Raw genomic sequence first — 1,174 nt, forward strand, 5'->3', positions numbered from 1 at the left:
CTCTACGGAAGTAGATTGCCCAACCTTCCTTGTGAGGAGTGGTTGGTGGGTTTGAATCACCAGCCTTCAGGTTAGCAGTCAAGTGCCTCAGGCACTATGCCACCAGAACAGCCTTGGAAACCCAGTGGGGCAGTTCCACTCTGTCCTCTAGGGGCGCTGTGAGTTGGAGTTGACTCTAAAGCAGTAGACTTCGTTTGGGCATAAAGATTGACAGCCTTGGAGTCCCTGTGGGACAATTCCACTCTGTCCTCTAGGGGCGCTGTGAGTGGGGATCAATTCCAGGGCAGTGGGTGTGGTTTGGACTTTGCTTCTGTGAAGATCAGCAGCCTTGGAAACCCTCTGGGGCAGTTCCACTCTGTCCTCTAGGGGCGCTGTGGGCCGGATCAACTCCACGGCAATAACAGAGTTGGTTGGGACTGAGCAAGGTGACCTGTGTAATGGTGAGGTTGTCCACAGAGCCCCATCCCTTAGTAACTTTAAGCAGGCTGAGCGCCGGTTGGCAAGGATATGCCAGGGGTTGTGAGTGGGGGTCTTGTGCCAGTAGAACTCCAGGGTCCCTCCCAATGTGACTCTGAGTCTAGAGAGAGGAGTGCCATCCTGACCCTGCCACCCCTTTGTTCCTGCAGACACCCATCAGACCAGTTAAATTCCCAAGTCTCTCCAGGAGCCCAGTGTCTCCTGCTAATTCTGGAAACTTCAACCATTCACCTCATTCCTCGGGCGGCTCCAGCGGGGTAGCGGGCGTTAGCAGGCATGGCGGGGAGCTGCATAACCGCTCAGGTGGGCCTGGGGCGGGAGGTGACTCGGGAGGGGAAGGTCCCTTGGGCTGAGGGTGTGAGCTGCTGGGCTCAGTCTGCAGGTCATCACACAGCTGACTGCACACCTGGGTCTTTCTCCTCAACGTGGCTGAGGGATGTTTCAGCGGGTTCACACTCAGAGCTCTTTTATGTACTTTCTGCAGGAGGAAGACTGGGAGGGAGGAAATAAAGGCCATAATCCTTTATTTTCTTATAAAACTTTACAAGAAATTAAGAGGAAGGCGTAGTGTTCTTATGGTGTTTGAAATCCTAGGGTGTAAAACCTTAGAGAGCTTCCCATCCAGCCCTTCCGTTCAACAGATAGGAAATTGAAGCTCAGAGTAGGCAAGAGCTTTCCCAGGGTCACACAGCAGTTG

At 53.7% G+C, this 1,174-nt stretch overlaps 1 protein-coding gene across 1 annotated transcript in view; it reads left to right on the forward strand.

The window, feature by feature from the left end:
• Positions 1-1,174, forward strand: part of ANKS6 (ankyrin repeat and sterile alpha motif domain containing 6) — a 52,067-nt gene that overhangs the window by 15,860 nt on the left and 35,033 nt on the right. Inside the window, exon 9 of the mRNA XM_042782238.1 lies at positions 627-780. Coding sequence (XP_042638172.1) covers positions 627-780 — 154 coding nt within the window. The remainder of the gene's footprint in view (positions 1-626; positions 781-1,174) is intronic.

The sequence above is a fragment of the Orycteropus afer genome, unplaced genomic scaffold (genome assembly GCF_000298275.1).
Source record: "Orycteropus afer afer isolate SDZICR_OR568_19922 unplaced genomic scaffold, OryAfe1.0 scaffold00267, whole genome shotgun sequence".
Lineage (NCBI taxonomy): Eukaryota > Metazoa > Chordata > Mammalia > Tubulidentata > Orycteropodidae > Orycteropus > Orycteropus afer.